This window comes from Pygocentrus nattereri, chromosome 16 (assembly GCF_015220715.1).
Source record: "Pygocentrus nattereri isolate fPygNat1 chromosome 16, fPygNat1.pri, whole genome shotgun sequence".
NCBI classification, from domain to species: domain Eukaryota; kingdom Metazoa; phylum Chordata; class Actinopteri; order Characiformes; family Serrasalmidae; genus Pygocentrus; species Pygocentrus nattereri.
The window spans coordinates 17,793,743-17,812,494 of NC_051226.1; the positions used below are offsets into that span (position 1 = coordinate 17,793,743).

The 18,752-nt window shown below is 39.2% G+C and overlaps 1 protein-coding gene across 1 annotated transcript; it reads right to left on the minus strand.

Annotated features, from left to right (window-relative positions):
* Positions 1 to 1,455: 1,455 nt before the first annotated feature.
* Positions 1,456 to 18,329, minus strand: st14b (ST14 transmembrane serine protease matriptase b). Its single transcript, XM_017698505.2, has 19 exons — positions 17,949 to 18,329; positions 16,431 to 16,584; positions 16,209 to 16,339; positions 16,014 to 16,084; positions 15,698 to 15,888; positions 14,883 to 14,918; positions 14,556 to 14,790; positions 11,090 to 11,232; positions 10,874 to 10,971; positions 10,644 to 10,753; positions 10,271 to 10,404; positions 9,994 to 10,098; positions 9,754 to 9,861; positions 8,604 to 8,720; positions 7,826 to 7,948; positions 7,454 to 7,637; positions 6,603 to 6,877; positions 2,645 to 2,778; positions 1,456 to 2,556 (listed from the first exon to the last, which is right to left on the minus strand). The coding sequence occupies exons 1-19, from the start codon at positions 17,991 to 17,993 to the stop codon at positions 2,392 to 2,394; spliced, it is 2,559 nt and encodes an 852-aa protein (XP_017553994.1). The 5' UTR covers positions 17,994 to 18,329; the 3' UTR covers positions 1,456 to 2,391.
* Between the last annotated feature and the right edge of the window lie 423 nt (positions 18,330 to 18,752).

Below are 18,752 nucleotides of genomic sequence, written 5' to 3' on the forward strand. Positions count from 1 at the left end.
TTTCTAAGAACAAGAATAGACTGTCGAGTTTCACGTGAAAGTTCTCTTTTCCTGGCCATTGTGAGAGTTTCATAGAACAAACAAATGTGATGCTCCAGATTCTCAACCAGCTCAAAGGAAGGTCAGTTTTATAGCTTCTCTAATCAGCCAAACTGTTTTCAGCTGTGCTAACATACTTGAACAAGGGTTTTCAAGGGTTTTCTAAACATCCATTAGCCTTCTTACACAGTTAGCAAACACAATGTACCATTAAACCACTGCAGTGGTGGTTGTTGGAAATGGGCCTATATACACCTATGTAGATATTGCATTAAAAATGAGACATTTGCAGCTAGAATAGTCATTTACCACAATAACAGTGTATAGAGTGTATTTATGATTAATTTAATGTTAGCTTCATTGAAAGAAAATGTGCTTTTCTTTGAAAAATAAGGAAATTTCTAAGCGACCCCAAACTTTTGATCGGTAGTGTATTTCCTTCTTTTATACAACAAACGGGTTTTGGGCAGCAGAAGGCGGGCTTTACTGCTCGAGCGCGATGATTGATTGGCGAGCGGAGCAGCTCATTGGCTGGTCCCGCTCACTGACGTCACGGACCCACATGTGCGCCGTTTTAAACTCCTATAACTCGAGTTTGAAAGCTCTTAAAAATATAACAGCGGTGTTAAAATGTTTCAAGCTGTTCAGTGTTCAGGAAATGAATGTATTCTTCTACATTAAAAATGTAAACTATGATTTTGCTCAAATGCTCCCTATCAACCCATTCATTTCGGACTCACTCGGGAGCGCCCTCTAGCGTTTGAGAAAACTGGAAGACATTGCACAGTGGGAATTCTCCTCGCGCTGCTTCTCGTTCCGTCTTCTAAATTGTGCCGACGTTCATTTTGGTTTATCTCAGAAACGCGCAGCAAATGTTTGGTAATTTACGGCAAAATAATGACGAAAAACAAGCAGGTACATTTATAAAACCAGTAGGAATTACATTTTTTGTGTCAGAGAAATAAGGCACAAAGTGGGAATGCATTCTGTGTAAAGGCTACATGTGTCTAACAACATGATTAAAATGAGCTTAAATGAGTGAGTCATGGCACTTTGCATACAAAGTATTTATGCAAAAACAATTACGAAAGCTAACCAGTAATTTATAATTCATCCAACAACAGAATAAAAAGAAAAACCAAAAGCAACATAATAGGAAACTAAAATGGCTAAATTTTAAGCTCTCTAACTTCATAGAACATTCGGGCGGCCAGGGTCCTCTCTGTGTGGAGTTTGCATGTTCTCCCCGTCTGCGTGGGTTTCCTCCGGGTTCTCCGGTTTCCTCCTACAGTCCAAAGACATGCAGTCAGGCCAATTGGACATGCTAAATTGCCCCTAGGTGTGAGTGTGTGAGTGACTGTCTGTGTCTGTCTGTCTACCCTGAGATGGACTGGCGACCTGTCCAGGGTATATCCTGCCTTCCGCCCGAAGACTGCTGGGATAGGCTCGAGCATCCCCCCGCTACCCTGACGGAGAAGCGGCTTAGAAAATGGATGGATGGATGGACATAAATGCAATAGTTTAACCGAATCCCCCCTATATTTATAACATCTACACACGTTTTCTAAGAAACATTCATACCACTTTTAAAACTCCCTGAGGAAATGCTTCTTTATAACATCCATTATTGCACCAGCAATAATGGGGGGGAAAATTTCCAAAAAAATGGAAAATAAAAGGTATACATAAATTGGCTGGTGTAATGATTGACCTCATATGTATAAATAATGCACATTAATAACAAGAAAACACTAAGTGGTTCTAAATACTTTCCTTCTATTTCAATTTAGGCCTGTTGATAAAGACCACAGATAATTTCTTTTCTTTTGGCATGCCTAATCCAGGAATAGAAACAAATGTGTAAACAGTTTTTTTAATCATACATGCATATATTAAAAAACTGCATACAAACAAAAACAACTAACAAAAAAGTGATTTAAATATATTTACAAACCTCACCTTAGGGAAATCATCAGAGTAATCAAAGCACAGAAATTAACTTTAACTTGGAGATCCATCACCCTGGAGAATTTAGCTCCAATAATAATCTAACACACTTGATCCAGGTAATGAAGGCATTTAGAGGTATCTGACCATTAGAGCCAGGTGTGTTGGAGCTGGTGGATTTGCAGGATTAGGACTGGGCACCCTTGCAATAACATGTGGGCCCACACTTGAATTCTCTTAAATACAGATTATTGTTATATAGGTTGCAATGTAGTTATAAATAACCTAAAATGGACCCAGAGATTGAGTGCTGAAGTCTCCACACATGTATGCGTCCTTCGCTAGTCTCAAGCCAAGCTCTCAGAGTAGGATGTTAGAGATGTACCTAAAAAACACCCTACGTCTCTACACCCCAGACCCCTCTCGGATCCAGCTGCGATATTTTGTGACCCGAGTGTAAACACCAGGCCTGTTTTTTCGGCCACAGCCATCCCCCCAGCTGACCACTCCGGCTAGAAACAAACGCCCGCTGTTTGGGTCTACAGAGGACATTGGCCCACCTGAGTCGCCCTGAGGGTGCATGAAGGAAGTGAGTTTAATATGAATACAAGCAGATGAAACATGTAAGGTAACAGGAATAAAAGTAAATTTTCTGTACCTGGCAGGCATCCACTTCTCCAGCCAGAACTCCAGCACAGATCATATGTGGAGTGACCTCATCATTCATCAGCTGACTGCATACTGTGTTATTGATGATGCGGACCTCTGCTTTCTGCAGCACTGATGCTAAACCTGAGCCAGGAGCATAAAGACAATACAGCTGTGCAGTACCCTAGTCTTTACATCTTCACACAGAGTTTACACACAGTCCATCTGTTTCTCTCTTTGTTATCCCCCTTTCACCCTGTTTCCCAAATGGTTGGACAGGACAACTATATGCACTTTATTTCCAAAAGTATTCACTCACCCATCCAAATCATTTAATTCAAGTGTTCCAATCACATCCATGGCCACAGGTGTGTAAAACCCCTAGGCCTGGATTTGGCAGTGGCCAGGAGGACAGTACTTGTCTGACTGCACTGTGCCAAGTGTAAAGTTTGGTGGCGGGGGGATTATGGTGTGGGGTTGTTTTTCAGGAGTTGGGCTCGGCCCTTTAGTTCCAGTGAAATGCTTCAGCAGACCAAGAGATTTTGGACAATTTCATGCTCCCAACTTTGTGGTAACAGTTTGGGGATGGCCCCTTCCAACATCATTGCGCACCAGTGCACAAAGCAAGGTCGATAAAGACATGGATGAGTGAGTTTGGTGTGAAAGAACATGACTGGCCTGCACAAAGTCCTGATCTCAACTCGATAGAACACCTTTGGGATGAATTAGAGTGGACACTATGAGCCAGACCTTCTCGTCCAGCATCAGTGTCTGACCTCACAAAAACGCTTCTAGAAAAATGGTCAAACATTCCCATAAACACACTCCACACACCTTGTACAAAGCCTTCCCAGAAGAGCTGAAGCTGTTATAGCTGCACAGGGTGGGGTGTCATTCAAGTTCATACAGTGGGGCAAAAAAGTATTTAGCCAGTCATTGATTGTGCAAGTTCTCCTACTTAGAAAGATGAGAGAGGTCTGTAATTTTCATCATAGGTACACTTCAACTATGAGAGACAAAATGAGAAAAAAAGATCCAGGAAATCACATTGTAGGATTTTTAAAGAATTTATTTGTAAATTATGGTGGAAAATAATTATTTGGTCAATAACAAAAGTTCAACTCAATACTTTGTAACATAACCTTTGTTGGCAATGACAGAGGTCAAACATTTCCTGCAAGTCTTCACCAGGTTTGCACACACTGTAGCTCGTATTTTGGCCCATTCCTCCTGCAGATCTCCTCTAGAGCAGTGATGTTTTGGGGCTGTCGCTGGGCAACATGGACTTTCAACTCCCTCCACAAATTTTCTATGGGGTTGAGGTCTGGAGACTGGCTAGGCCACTCCAGGACCTTGAAATGCTTGTTACAGAGCCACTCCTTCGTTTCCCGAGTGGTGTATTTGGGATCATTGTCATGCTGGAAGACCCAGCCACATTCCATCTTCAATGGAAATTACTTAAAATCTCACGATACATGGCCCCGTTCATTCTTCCCTTAACACGGATCAGTCATTCTGTCCCCTTTGCAGAAAAACAGCTCCAAAGCATGATGTTTCCAACCCCATTCTTCACAGTAGGTATGGTTGCAACTCAGCTTTCTTCTTCCTCCAAACATGACGAGTTGAGTTTTTACCAAAAAGTTCTATTTTGATTTCATCAGACCACATGATATTCTCCCAATCCTCTTCTGGATCATTCATATGCTCTCTGGCAAACTTCAGATGTGCCTGGACATGTACAGGCTTAAGCAGAGTGACACGCCTGGCACTGCGGGATTTGAGTCCCTCTCGTCGTGGTATGTTACTGAGGATAGCCTTTGTTACTTTGGCCCCAGCTCTCTGCAGGTCATTCATCAGATCCCTCCGTGTAGTTCTGGGATTTTTGTTCACCGTCCTCATGATCATGGGATGAGATCTTGCGTGGGGCCCCAGATCGAGGGAGATTATCAATGGTCTTGTATGTCTTCCATTTTCTTACAATTGCTCCACAGTTGATTTATTCACACCAACCTGCTTGCCGATTGTAGATTCACTCTTCCCAGCCTGGTGCAGGTCTACAAATTTCTTCCTGGTATCCTTCGACAGCTCTTTGGTCTTGGCCAAGATTAAGTTTGGAGTCTGACTGTTTGAGCTGTGGACAGGTGTCTTTTATACAGATAACCAGGTCAAACCGGTGCCATTAATACAGGTAATGCATGGTGGACAGAAGAGCTTCTTAAAGAAGAAGTTACAGGTCTGTGAGAGCCAGAAATCTTGCTTGTTTGTGGGTGACCAAATAATTATTTTCCACCATAATTTACAAATAAATTCTTTAAAAATCCTACAATGTGATTTCCTGGATTTTTTTTCTCATTTTGTCTCTCATAGTTGAAGTGTACCTATGATGTATGATTACAGACCTCTCTCATCTTTCTAAGTAGAAGAACTTGCACAATCAGTAGCTGACTAAATACCTTTTTGCCCCACTGTATGTGTGTGAAGGCAGACGAGTGAATACTTTTGCCAATATTATTTGCCAGTATATAGAAATTAATCTTGGATATAACTTAAAGTAGTCAGTGTACAGCTTGTATAGCAGTATAGATTTACTGTCCTCTGAAAATAACTCAACACACAGCCATTAATGTCTAAATAGCTGGCAACACAAGTGAGTACACCTCACTGTAAACATGTCCAAATTGTGCTCAATATTTTGTGTGACCACCATTATTATCTAGCACTGCCTTAACTGTCTTGGGCATGGAATTCACCAGAGCTGAACAGGTTTCTACTGGAATCCTCTTCCACGCCTCCATGATGACATCATATACCTGGTGGATGTTAGACACCTTGCATTCCTCCTCCTTCCGCTTGAGGATGCTCCACAGTTGCTCAATTGGGTTTAGTTCTGAGACATACAGTCCATCATCTTTACCTTCAGCAAGGCAGTTGTCATCTTGGAGGTGTGTTTAGGGTCATTATCGTGTTGGAAAACTGCCATGTGGCGCAGTTTCTGAAGGGATGGGATCTTGTGCGTCAGCTTCAGAAGACGTTTCCTTCTGGGATGAAGGCACTGACAGGCTGACCTCCCACTTCTTCAACCTCTGCAGCAATGCTGGCAGCACTCATGTGTCTATTTTTGAAGCCAACCTCTGAATATGATGCTAAACACGTGGACTCAACTTCTTTGGTTGACCCTGGCGAGGCCTGTTCCGAGTGGAGCTCGTCCTGGAAAACCGCTGTATGACCTTGGCCACTGTGCTATAGCTCAGTTTCAGGGTGTTAGCAATCTTCTTATAACCTAGGCCATCTTTGTGGAGAGCAACAATTCTATTTCTTACATCCTCAGAGAGTTCTTTGACATGAGGTGCCATGCTGAATATCCACTGGGCAGTATGAAAGAATATTACCCAGAACACAAATTTAACAGCCCTGCTCCCCATTCACACTTGGAACCTTGTAACTCTAACGAGTCACATGACACCAGGGAGGGACAACGTCACAATTGGGTAAAATTTGGACATGTTCACTGTGAGGTGTACTTAGCTATTAAGACAATTAACGGCTGTGTGTTGAGTTATTTTCAGAGGACAGTAAATGTATATGCACAGTCCTATATACATACACACACACCCACCCACACACACACACACACCCACACATACACACACACACACACACACACACACACACACACACACACACACACACACACACACACACACACACACACATTTCCTAAACTGTTTTTCCTTCTGGGTCTGTGCTATAATTTGGCAAAAATGTGTGCATACTTTATTACAGATTATTAAAATTAATTATGATAGATTCCATTATTCCAAAATTAATGTAGTTGAATCAATACCTTTTGCATTCAGATGCACTGATGCATTTTTACACACCTATTTAGCACATGATCTGGTTTCTTTTTTGTATGCATTGCTAAATCCAATAAAATTCTTTTTCCTAATAAATGTACTTATACTCACTTCCACCTTCTCTGGTTGCACCCCAGCCTGTAATCCACACAACCTGGCCTGCAGGGAACTCATGTGTGGCTGCAGGTAGGCAGATAGGCCAGATATTCTGGTTGAAATTAACTGGGCTGTCCAGCTCCATCAGGGCAATATCATTATCATAGGTCTTGGGATCATACTCAGGATGTGAGATGATCTGCTTCACACTCTTCTGTACTGTCAATGTACTGGTTTTACCCTGAGTGTGTAGCCCCAGGTAGGCCTCCCACTGGTCCGGTTGAGAATACCTGCTCAGATATCCAATAAAAAGGCTTGTGCATATAGAAAGCATGTAGGTAGTACAGCACAATTATATATTTTTTTGCAGCCAGAAGATTCCTCACGTAATGTAGGCCAATTCTCACTAGAGTGTTTGTAAAGTGCATTTACCTCTTACTATAAACGGCTTTTAAAAATATGTTGTAGTCCAAAGCTTCATGAAACAATGTCTTAGGCATCAGTTTCATATCCATAACCAATTTATGTAATAGCTTTCTGTAAGGTAGCTTTTAAAGTCATGAAATTCTTCAGATGTCTGGTTTTTATCACTACCACTGTCTATAATTCTGACTGAGTATGTTTATCTAAAATGACAAATTCAACATCAACATGACTTTGTCTGCTGTACAGATGATAACTAGACCTTTTATCTAACATTAACTGCTTGGGATTTATCACAGTATCCAGTTTTCTGTCACATTTAACACCAATAGTAAACATGCTGAACTAGACAAGAAAATAAGAAAAGAAGAGAAAGGCATTAAGTTGGAATCCATGTGGGGATGAGTATAAAGAGTCAGAGTATAAAGAGAAGATGTGCTTACATGAACTTTTCAGTGTCTTGTACACAATGGGCAGCAGTGACTAGCCAGAGGTTGCTGATTACAGAGGCTCCACACACATGACCCTGACCTTTCATGTGAAGGCTGACCTGCCAGGGCCACTCGCCTTCACTTGATTCTTCACCTCCCACGATCCGGGAACTTATGTAGGGTCTCGTACCACAGTCTGCAGAAAACACATATATGCATACTTTCACACACTGAGGCACTACCAAACAAACCAGCAACCACAGACACAGAGCATCACTAAAGGAGTAAATATTGTAAGGGTAAAAACAGTAATGGAGTACATTGAAATGATCTGAGTTATAATGGTCAGAAAAGCCTTAAGGTTCATCGGCCATTTGAACTTACCACAGTCTGCTTCATCTGAACCGTCCTCACAGTCTTGCTCCCCATCACACTGAGGGTTCTGCTTACTAATGCACATGTTATTCTTACATTTGTAGGTGTATTCTGAGCAGCTGAGAACTACAGCTAAAAAGACACAGGAAAAGAAGTTATGCTGCATGCTGATACCTGATACCTGTACACAAGCATGTATCTGTCTGAAAAGTAGGGATGTCACTCTATTTAAAAAAAACACCCCTGTAAATATTGTAATAATATATCATAACACTCTCTTATTACTTGTTAAATCTGTTTTTGGAAATGTAATTACAATGTAATTCATGACTATTTTCCAGCCTCTCTATTTCTCAAAATTAAATCTGTTTTTGTTATTGCGTGTTTAAGACTGACATATGTAAACAAGCTCTTTTCTGATTGGCTGGCCTGTATTGTGGCTTATTCAAAAACCAGTCTTGGCTGAAAAATACTCCTTGTAACTTGACTGTGAATGAATGGGGTTGAACTCTTGTAGCTGAATAGGTGGATATATATGTACATGTGTAGCAGCACCTCACAAAAACAAAAACATAAAAAATGGGCTAATTCTGCAGCTTTGCTTCCATATATGGACTGTACGAACTGGCAAGTGAACAGTATGTTTTAAAACTTCAGTGTTTACATACTACATCACTCTTTAATTTAAAAAAGCAAGAGAATTTGGTTTTCTGTGATACAGGTGTGTCTGTTCTCTAATCTTTAAAAAGATTAAACAGAAACATTTTCTGTGTGCAGGTGTGCTTACATTTGGGGCACTCCGATTCATCTGTGCCATCACCACAGTCATTATGGCCATCACACTTCTTGTATTCGGGGACACAGCGGCCATTTCGACAGGCAACTTCCCCAGCTTTACAGTGTCCTGCAAACAGGTGGCAAACAGCTACTGTAAATATTTACTAAACTACACCGAGTCAAAAATAATTGATCACATCCACATATGTCATACACTGACGTTATACAGCTGTGTTTGGTGTGTTTAATACATAAATAAATAGTGGATATTCCAAGAAGACAATGTAAGATGCAACATGCCACACAGTTCGTTAAGTGAAATATACACTGCATTGTAATTCTTTTTTCATGCTTTTTAAAATTATTTAAATGCCACACTTTCTTCACTGCTATCCATAGAAAATCTCAGTGGGTTTTAAATTGTGACAGTTCATTACATCACTTAATGAACTGTGTGGCATCTTGCACTGTCTTGTTGTTTTCCTCCTTGAAGTAAACAGACAGGACAAATACACCAAAAACAGCTCTTTGGAGGCCCTCTGCACTCCAAGAATGTCAACAGTGCCTTCCAACAATGTCATGAATAAAAAAATTAAGAACTGAAAAGTGGCATTAAAAATAATTCACATTTGTGTTCATGTACACTTTGACCAACACTGAAAGTTTGTTTGAGAAATTAAATGAAAAGAATTGTCATATTATATCATATAGTACCTAGATTATAACAACACTTGTGAAAAATTTTAAGATATTTGGTAAGATTTGGATCAAGATTTCTTCTTTCCAGTTCAAGCCAAACTGAGTCTTAATGCGAAAACAGAAGCAGTCTTACACATAAGTCAGTGTCAAGTCAACAATAATCTAAAACTTACATGGCCTCCAAAATTATAATATTTCCTTTTCATTTAGTTATTTGTATTTAAGGGGCTATTTGTTCATTTAATGTTTATATCTACTTTGGACTATACTATCTTAAACCTTCTGGTCTAAGGTCCCACCAAAATCCCTGGACGCTAGCCTCAAAGGCAAAGCCAATAATGCATCCTTGTCCAAACATCATCGTATAACATAGATGCATGTGAGTAATTAATTTCCTGTATAACCAGAGGCCAAGATAGTCAGGGCTTAGACTATAATTAGCATTGCGATTCCATTCTTACCGCAGTTCTCCTCGTCTGTGTTGTCACCACAGTCATTCACCCCATCACAGTGCCAGAATTTGGGCTTGCAGAAGCCATTCCTACATTTGACGTGAAACGCCTCACAGACTACAAGCACACACAACATGTCAGGTGACACAAAAAGTGCAATAAAGAATGCAGAACTGCATGCATAAGCATGCATGAAGTTTAATGGAGTGTCCCAGTTAATTCTGTGGAAAGTGACAGCTCTGAACTTACCACAGTTCTTCTCATCACTCATGTCTCCACAGTCATCGTAGCCATCACACTTCAGCTTAGGGTTAATGCAGACATCATTGTCACACTGGAATTTCCCAGGACAAGCTATGAATACAGGATAATCCGATGTATGTTATTATGGCCTTATTATTATATAGTCATTGGTCTATCTAGCATTTTAACATATTATTAAATTAAAACATTAGTATGAATATCCTCACAGCATATTTAAATTGGACATTTTTGAATGTGCTTGAGAACAAATCATTTGACGTACGATCATTGGGCTCAAAGGCCTTAAACTCTGCTAAGAAGCCCTGGTCCACATAGGACATGTCGGAGTAGAATTTGACCATTATCTGGTTGGTCCTGCTGGAGTGGACTGTGTTTGTAGATTTTTCTCCACACATCCTTAAACATATGAAATAAAACATATCATTGCTGAGCTGAAATATGTAGACAAAAGTGAGAAAACAAGTTTGTAAATGTTTCAGGATGGTCACATTATCTGCAACATGAAGGCATCATCAGCATATCGCAGAATAATGATGTTACTATCAAGTCTTCTCAAATAACTTACATGCAATATTATGAACTGAATGAAAACATCTAGAACAGCCGTTTTTGTTTAAATGCTCTCAATCCCTAACCTGTTGTTGTTTATCTCCAAGTAGTCTTTGGTACAGTGGTGCGAGTTCTGTTTTGGGTCATGCAGAGAAAACTTGTTGAAGTTCACTTTGACATGCTTTCCTGCTGGAACCTGAGATTCAGCATACAGATGCGTAAATGGTAAACACTACAACTGGAATATGGAATTAGAAATATTTGGTGTCAAATTATTCTTTGCATTCTGTATGGCCTATTAAACAACTTTGTTTACCTCAATGTCCCAAATGCACTGGATCTGAGGAGGATAGCGTGAAGGAAAGCCAGGAGAGGTAAATGTGCCATTCAGTCCTGTTAGTTTCCCACCACACTCTGAGGGAGACACAAAAGTGTGTTTTTTTATTATTGTCACATTGTCATGATATTGCCACATCATCCACAAATATACAGAATCAGTTTCAACGTCTATCATGATCTTGTAAAAATGTACCTTGGGATTTTACAGGGACTTGGGAGTATGTCGCCCTGAACCCTGGAAAATTCTTCTCTCTGTTAGTGACCAGTGTAACTAACATGACATTTCCAGACGAAAGGTAAATCAGCTGCTCATTGGGGGTGTAGTATCCACACTTCCTGCATGAACATATTGGACAAATTATTGATCCCAAAGGTGTAATATGACAGTGGTAGTGTAAATCTAAGGTCAGAGTGATTACTGTTGTAGTTATTACAAGTACTACTGATTTGGCAGTTTATTTGCTACACCTGCCTTGTTTCTACATTCACTCCCACCCAAAGAGACTGCAGGGCCCCTGAAAAATTCTGCTGGCTGCCAACTGCACCCCCCACCACCTCTGAATACAATCTGATCTTAGTATTTTTGCAGATAATACATATGCACAGTCACCATTAAAATTAATATCAGTGTAATTTAGGTAAGATATTCTAGGCTGCTATTTATTTTAAAAATCTATAGTATAATGACTAGGATGTGCACTAGAAATTTTAGGATGTGCACAATGTTATCTGTTAAACTGATACTTTTGGCCTGCTTCTTTAAAATAGCATTTTATTTAAGAAACTGTAAAAAAAAATTCTGAAATGTGCAAAGGGGAATACACAGGGGTTAAACTGTGATGTCAAAGACAGGGAGTGTTGAAATTGTGCTTCAAATGTGTCAAATGGCTGCATGCAAACAAAATGCTTTATATTAACAGTTACTTGTTTTGGCAAGAATTGTGCTGATGTAACATCTTTTATTCATGTGCAACCACTTTATTTGAATCTTGTAAATTCAAGGCCCCATTTTTTCAGTCAAAGCTGTATAATCACTGCTGGCTGGAGATTTTGGTGAACTATTCTAAACCCAGTTGAGGTGTTTAAGGAAAGACACTAAAGGCAGAAATCATTATTTGGTCCCGTTAATCATTTATCAGACTTTTTTTTGATAAATTCAATCTATAACATTCAGTCTTTTCTTAAAGGTAATCATAAAAATGTACAACCTCAATTCCAATGAAGTTGGGATGTTGTGTAAAACTTAAATAAAAACAGAATACAATGATTTGCAAATCCTTTTCAACCTATATTCAATTGAATACACTACAAAGACAAGATGTTTAATGTTCAAACGGATAAACTTTATTGTTTTTTGAAAATATTCACTCATTTTGAATTTGAGGCCTGCAACACATTCCAAAGAAGTTGGGACAGGGGCAACAAAAGACTAGGAAAGTTGAGGAATGCTCAAAAAACAACTGTTTGGATTGCACAGGTGAACAGGTTAACTGGAAACAGGTGAGTGTCATGGTTGGGTATAAAGGGAGCATCCTTGAAAGGCTCAGTCGTTCACAAGCAAGGATGGGGCGAGGTTCACCACTTTGTGAACAACTGCATGAGCAAATAGTCCAACAGTTTAAGAACAACGTTTCTCAATGTGCAATTCCAAGGAATTTAGGGATTTCATCATCTACAGTCCATAATATCATCAAAAGATTCAGAGAATCTGGAGAAATCTCTGCAAGTAAGCAGCAAGGCAGAAAACCAACATTGATCCCTCAGGCGGCACTGCATTAAAAACCAACCATCATTCCATAACGGATATTACCACATGGGCTCAGGAACACTTACTTTACTGTCAGTAAACAGTTTGTCGCTACAAATCTACAACACCCAGAAACACCGCCGGTTTCTCTGGGCCCGAGCTCATCTGAGATGAACTGATGCAAAGTGGAAAAGTGTCCTGTGGTCTGACGCGTCCACATTTCAAATTGTTTTCGGAAATCATGGACGTTGTGTCCTCCGGGCCAAAGAGGAAAAGGACTGTTCAGATTGTTATTAGCGCAAAGTTCAAAAGCCAGCATCTCTGATGGTATGGGGGTGTGTTAGTGCCCATGGCATGGGTAACTTGCACATCTGTGAAGGTATCATTAATGCTGAAAGGTAGATACAGGTTTTGGAGCAACATATGCTGCCATCCCAGCAACGTCTTTTTCAGGGACATCCCTGCTTATTTCAGCAAGACAATGCCAAGCCACATTCTGCACGTGTTACAACAGCGTGGCTTCGTAGTAAAAGAGTGCGGGTACTAGACTGGCCTGCCTGCAGTCCAGACCTGTCTCCCACTGAAAATGTGTGGCGCATTATAAAGCGCAAAATACGACAACGGAGACCCCGGACTGTTGAGCAACTGAAGTTGTACATAAAGCAAGAATGGGAAAGAATTCCACCAACAAAGCTTCAATAATTAGTGTCCTCTGTTCCTAAATACTTATTGAGTGCTGTTAAAAGGAAAGGTGATGTAACAAAGTGGTAAACATGCCCCTGTCCCAAAACAATAAAGTTTATCTGTTTGAACATTAAATATCTTGACTTTGTAGTGCATTCAATTGAATATAGGTTGAAAACGATTTGCAAATCATTGTATTCTGTTTTATTTATGTTTTACACAACGTCCCAACTTCATTGGAATTGGGGTTCTAAAATACATAGAAATATTTACTGCAGTATGATTAGTCAGTTTGTGTCCAGTCATGTCTAACTGTATGTTCTAAAAGCAATTTCAATTACTCAATTTTAATTTCAATAATCTGTTCTTTAAAATCATTTATCTGGAGAGAAACAAAATATAGGTTTCTATATTTGGCCTGATTTTGTGTTTTTCAAAGTTTGCAAATGGATGTATAGGTTGTAAATATTTCTATATGTCTAATTGCAAAACTTTATATACAAGATGTAAGAACATCAGTAATCAACTTGCAAAGGTTTCTTTTATTCTATTCTATTCTACTCTATTCTATTCTTTTCTATTCTGTTGTTTTAAAATTACCCTACTTACCTGTACTGTCTCATCTTAGTACTACATAAACTAACATGCCACTACAGCTATGCACATATTACCAAGTTAAAATCAGATTTTTTGCTTTAATGTGACTGTGAACATAAAAATCTAAAGTTATCGAATCAGACCTGAACCATTTTCATATGCGGCCTAGGTTGCATACATATCTGATTTGTGACAATGTAACCTTAAACCTTAATGAGAATGGTTGAATTTTTGGAATTTATGTGTGTTTTTACTTTCACATTTCCACTGCACATGCATATAACACCCACATAGCCCATGTTCGCAACATGAAGAGAGCACCTAACTTGAAACTAAACTGCCAGTAAACACTCCCAATGCACTGAAGCACCCAGTCTTTTCTAACCTTTTCCCCTAACCATGAACAGCTGAGATAAAGGCTTGTGCTACTAGTTTATTCTTCTAGTTTATTGCTGTTGCTGGTCATGACACACTTGGATCATTAACATAATGTTACTGATCAAGACACAGGTTGGTTCATACTAAGGTATGGGCCACACATGAATGTGAACCATCAAGGCAGATTTGAACAAAAAAATCTGAAATCACAAATTCTAAGCATTGAAAGTACTGAAATTCAAAGACTACTCACTCTGCAATGACCTGCTTCTCAGTAGGGACTAGAGAATCATATATTTTGATGAAATCATTGTTGCAGTCTTTCTCCAGGTGTAGGACTGTGAACTCTAATCTGATTCTGTGAGCAGGGTCAGCACGGAGCTGCCACTCAACATAGACGTTTGGAGGGTAGTGAGAATTAGGAAAGCCTGGGGACTCAATGGTGCCTATTTCTCCCATACGGGAGTGGTGGGCATTCTTATGGTAACCTGACAGAAGGAACAAGGTCAGTAAGTACCTAAAATGACAAAGTATCTGATCAAAATATGACTCATTTGAAAAGACAAGATCTTTCACTCACGTCTAAGAGTAGCATTAACAAGCCGAACATCCACATCTGTGACAATAAATTAAAACAACACATTAAAAATCTTCATTGTTTGGAGTGACTGAGCCAATAGGATCTTATTTACGTCATAATTTAACAAAAAATGGTAACACTTTACTGAAAGGCAGCATTCATAAGGCTATAGGACATGTACATAAAACTAAAACTGACATAAACCTACATAAACATGAAAGACTTATTAAAAAAAAAACTGACAAAAACCTACATAAACAAGTCTTTTTCCAACAAACCTCAAATTAACTTCAGCCTATATGAACATTCATAAAGGCTTATTCCAACAAACATCAGCTGTCAATTTTGACTTTTTTGTTATGTCAAGGAATAAGCCTTCATAAATGCTTATACCGGTTTATGTCAGCTGTCATGAAAGGCTTTTAAAGGTTTTGTGCAGCCTTATGAATGCTGCTGGTCAGTAAAGTGTTACTCAAAAATGACAAACGATACATAAAATGTACTTGCATTAAATAACTAAAGAATTCTTCAAACCATTACCAACAATATGAAATTGTGATACAAGCTTTAGGAACCTCAAGACATCATGTTGTTGATAACCAGGGTGTTGCCAGGCTTTTCAAATCAGATCTTTAATCACTTTCATAGGTGGTCCCAGATTGCATACATATCTGATATGTAATCGTGTAACCTTAAACTTTAATGAGAATGGTTGGATTATTGGAATTTGTGTTTTTTCACTGCACATACATGCAGCATCCACATAGAGAAAGCAGCTAACTTGAAACCTAATTGCCAGTAAATGCCTTAGGTACCTCCAGACATTATGTTGTCAATAATCAGGATGTTGCCAGGTTTACGGCCCAGACTCAACCTCATGCGGCCTTGCTTGTGCCCCACAGCTTCCTCAATGGAGTTGATGGCCTCTTCCACAGCAGATGACTGAGTCACTGGCACACTGAACTCCGAGAGGTAGTAGGCGATGACATTGTTATCACTGGATTCACTGAAAAGGACAGCAACATTTTGTTACTATTATGACATTTGAAACAGACAATGGAAAAATGCTTAGAAGGAGCTAGAACCAGGTGAATGCCAAATAATAACTGACTCTGAATTTAATTTCCTTACCTGAAGGCTTGAACACTGGACTTGACATAATATCTGGACAGTACTGGGGAATGACTGTATATAACTTTCATCTGAAAGACAAGCGCTTGAAACTTAGAATTATGCTAAGGCAAGTTACTCTGGTACATGATTATAATTACAGGCCTAATAAAAAAGCAAAGCATCGGAATAAAATGTGACAGATAACTAACTCACTTGCTCTGAGACACGGAAGGCCAGCTCTTTGAACTGCTCACTGTTAGAGTTCTCATAATTATCTGAGAATATCTGATTGGAGATCGTCATGGAACCACTGATAACCTTCTTTACTCTGCTGTCTGTCCTTACTACATGAGACAAAAATAAGCATTATTATAAGCTATGTATGAGGAAAAAAATCGGCATTTATTCTGTGGAGTATCAGGTCAGAGTACTCACAATGGAAGTGCCACACTAGCAATCCAATGGTTAGCGCAAGGACTGCTGCTAATATGACCACAACAATCACTATGATGGTTCTGCATGGCAGGTTCTTCTTCTCCATCTTCTTACCCTCAGGTGAAGGGAGAAAAATCTCTGATGGGTCATCATCCTACAGATGTGTCAGAACAGCAAGTGAAATAAGCAAGAACTAAAAAAAACTTTATATGTATATATATATATATATATATATATATAATGTAACAGTATTATGTCAAATTAGTTATTTAACTTCTTAGGTGAGAATTTTGAACATTGCTGTGCAATCACTACATAAACACATAAGCAGTGTGTGAAATCAGAGGTCATTTATAATGTACATAAAGACACAACTATGTCTTCATACTAATGCAAATGGATGCTAATTAACATAATGTCATATACAGCATAATAAGGCACTATGTTCTGAGTCCACGCACGTCCTCCACACCTTTTGAGAAGGCCTTTGGTATGTGAGTTATGAGTCAGTCCTTCAAGTTCAAGATTAAGGCTATTCTGTTGTAAACACCATTGCTTTATATCATATATATCAAAGTAATGAGACAAAATCCACCATTTTTTTCAAAATGTCTGAATAATGCAATTATCAAGATGTAAACAAAGTCATTCAGAGTAGTTTGTTATGGAATGCTCCTACCTCCTACTATTTTTGCCTCTAAAAGCTATAACACAGAAAGTGCTTATGTGAAATAGTTCTGAATATGCTGCCTGATGACTAAGATATTGTTTCATAGTTTTGAACAGTCATCCCTTTAATAACAAGCTTACGTTCCAGTGCTGTGTGTGTGCTGGATGCTATGTATAAATCTATATTACAGAAACTTGACAGTGATGCCATTATAACTGATTCAGTAAACAACCTGAATCACATCAGTTATTCAGCCAATTAGTTTCAACAGTTTAAACTACCTTTTTGTCCAAAATCAAAACAGAGCGAATTATTACACGATACATGTATATGTAGTTTACTATTTAGAAGTGTTTAGATTGTAATAGAATCTGATTTTTCCTACTGTGGAAAGCTAGAACCACTGGAGGCCTTAGGAATATAATCTACAACTAAACTTAGAGTTAAAATACATTTAGAGGGATAAAAATACACCTTAGAAACATATGAATGAAGGGCCATAAAAAAGCAAGTCTGTTTAAAAATCTATGTGTGAAATAATCACAGTGTTCACAATCAATCAGCCACTGAAAAAACAGGTTTAAGTCAATTATGTACTAAGTCAAAAAACAGTACTAGTCCGGTCTTGATACTGCTCTCCAATAACCGTCGGTTGTTAACCTAAAGAGTATACTGTAGACCCCACAATGCTCCCCAACCAACTCTCATATCACAACAACGAACACTTCCACAGTGTAGTCTGAAAATGGGCGTATGGCTTGATAATATTAAGGACTTTAACCTCTACACGCCTTGCCTTCACACGACATGGAGACGGAGTTATGTGTAAGGGACATCACGAATCATACCGGAGGTTTCGGGCTGTTTTGGCCTCCATTCCTCAGCGGCTCCATGTTACTGCCAGGTTGCGGAGACTTTAGGATCCTGTAGCCCGGTACGCCTCAGGCTAGCCGTGTTCTCGGCTTCACAGCGCCATCGAGGCTGTACCGCCGAACTGTGTGCTGGGTGTGCCGTTTAGCCAAGTCCAAACCCAAGTTACTAAACCACTATCACACCTGCTGAAGGAGGGCCTTTAGTCTGTACTGCCGAGGTCAGTCGTCTCATTCACAGGAACTATTTTATGTGGTAAAACACTTTGCTACAAACTCGGGTACAGCAAAGAGCAAAAAGCTAAAAGAGTAGTAGCAGCTACAGGTGGCTCTAGAATAACCTGTAGAACAGGACACTTCCTGAAGCACACCTGCAGGAGAAAGAAGGTGAAAGGCGGGGAAGGCGAGGAGACGTGCCATAAAAGCATGAACCGTTAAAATCAGATGTGTGTAGAGTGGCCTAAACTCACACTCGGATAAAAGTCTTGTTACTTCATTGAAATACTGGGTCCAATGCTGACTTCATTTACAAACGATAACTTGAGTATAAGTGAAAACATGTACCAAAGAAATAAATAGTACAGGAAACAAACGCAGTTCTTGTGATGTACTCTCGGTGTAAAACAAAATAAACACATGAATACATGATAAAGCTCAAAAATCAGACAACTGCCAGTTGCCAAGCAGCACAGATCATGTCACCAACATACCATAATGAAAGTAAACAACTTTACAACTAAATGATTAGATTACCTTTCTCACAAATATACTTGATTAGTAAAA

What these genes read in the sequence shown, in the direction of transcription:
- st14b (XM_017698505.2), bottom strand. Translation starts at nt 17,993, where the DNA reads ATGGAGCCGCTGAGGAATGGAGGCCAAAACAGCCCGAAACCTCCG. An exon ending in TGACAACATAATGTCTGGAG is followed by an intron (nt 14,919 to 15,697) that starts GTACCTAAGGCA and finishes TTATTGTCACAG; the next exon opens with ATGTGGATGTTCGGCTTGTT. An exon ending in GGCCTTTGAGCCCAATGATC is followed by an intron (nt 10,099 to 10,270) that starts GTACGTCAAATG and finishes CTGTATTCATAG; the next exon opens with CTTGTCCTGGGAAATTCCAG.